The 949-nt window shown below is 70.4% G+C and overlaps 1 protein-coding gene across 1 annotated transcript in view; it reads right to left on the bottom strand.

Moving 5' to 3' along the window:
* Positions 1–221: 221 nt before the first annotated feature.
* LOC106728261 (trinucleotide repeat-containing gene 18 protein-like) overlaps positions 222–949 on the bottom strand; it is a gene marked incomplete at its 5' end in the record, with an annotated part of 11391 nt that continues 10663 nt past the window's right edge. Inside the window, 2 exons of the mRNA XM_014549996.1 lie at positions 222–252; positions 343–395. Coding sequence (XP_014405482.1) covers positions 222–252; positions 343–395 — 84 coding nt within the window. The remainder of the gene's footprint in view (positions 253–342; positions 396–949) is intronic.

Raw genomic sequence — 949 nt, forward strand, 5'->3', positions numbered from 1 at the left:
CCGGACTCGCCCACACTGTGCCCTGCGCCTCACGCCGCTCTCCCCGCCACTGCGCCCAGTGCTCCGCGAGTCTCAGCCGTCCCCCCGGGAGAGAGTCACCAGCCAGCGTCCCTCCTGGCGACCCCACCCCCAGGTCAGCTCTGAGGGCCCCCCTCCGTCGCCCCAATCACAACATCACCACACCCGAGCCAGCCCTTCAGCTGGGCCCTCCGCCCCCAGCCTTAGCCCTGGCTTTCCTGGACCCCGGGTTTGCTGGGAGGACCGGGACCTCCGGGTCTGAGTGTCAGACCACAGTCTGTGCCGGCCTGGACACCTGGGACCCCTCCCTCACCCGGGCCCCACCTGATGCCACGGACCTGGGGGTCCGCCTGCCCCGGGACCTGCTCCTCCGCCGTCTGATACAGGACAGAGTGGGGGGGCCCACCCCTGCCTGGAGCCCCTGCCTGAAGTCAACTCCAGCCCTAAGCCTTGACCCCCATCCAGCAAAGCCCAGGGAGGGGCCGGAGTCCCTGGCAGGTAGGGAGGTTCCCCCCCCAAGCCGGGACCCCTCCGGGGCTCCAGGTTGGCTCAGTACGAGTTAAGGGGACTCCGGGGTGCCGGCCTGCCCTCCACACCCACCGCACTGCGTGGCGACTGCCCCCCGCTGTGTCCCACCCCCTCTGTTTGTCACTAACTCTACCGCACTGGCCATTAAACGATGAAGGAGAACCTGCCGCTGGTCTGAGAGGCGTCTGTGCAGGTGGGGCTGGGGGAGGGGTCCGGGCGGGACAGGGCCCCCCGCGGAGCTGGGACCCAGTCTTCCCGCTGGAAAGTGACCGCCGGCCCCCCAGCCGAGTTTCTAGGAGGGGCGGGGACAGGCGGGCTGGAGGAGGGTCCCCACGCCTGGCCGCCTGGACGGGGGTGTGGGGAGGCGATGGAGGCTGCAAGCGTTCGGGGTTCGAAGGCCCTC

This window comes from Myotis brandtii, unplaced genomic scaffold (assembly GCF_000412655.1).
Source record: "Myotis brandtii unplaced genomic scaffold, ASM41265v1 scaffold579, whole genome shotgun sequence".
NCBI classification, from domain to species: Eukaryota; Metazoa; Chordata; class Mammalia; order Chiroptera; family Vespertilionidae; genus Myotis; species Myotis brandtii.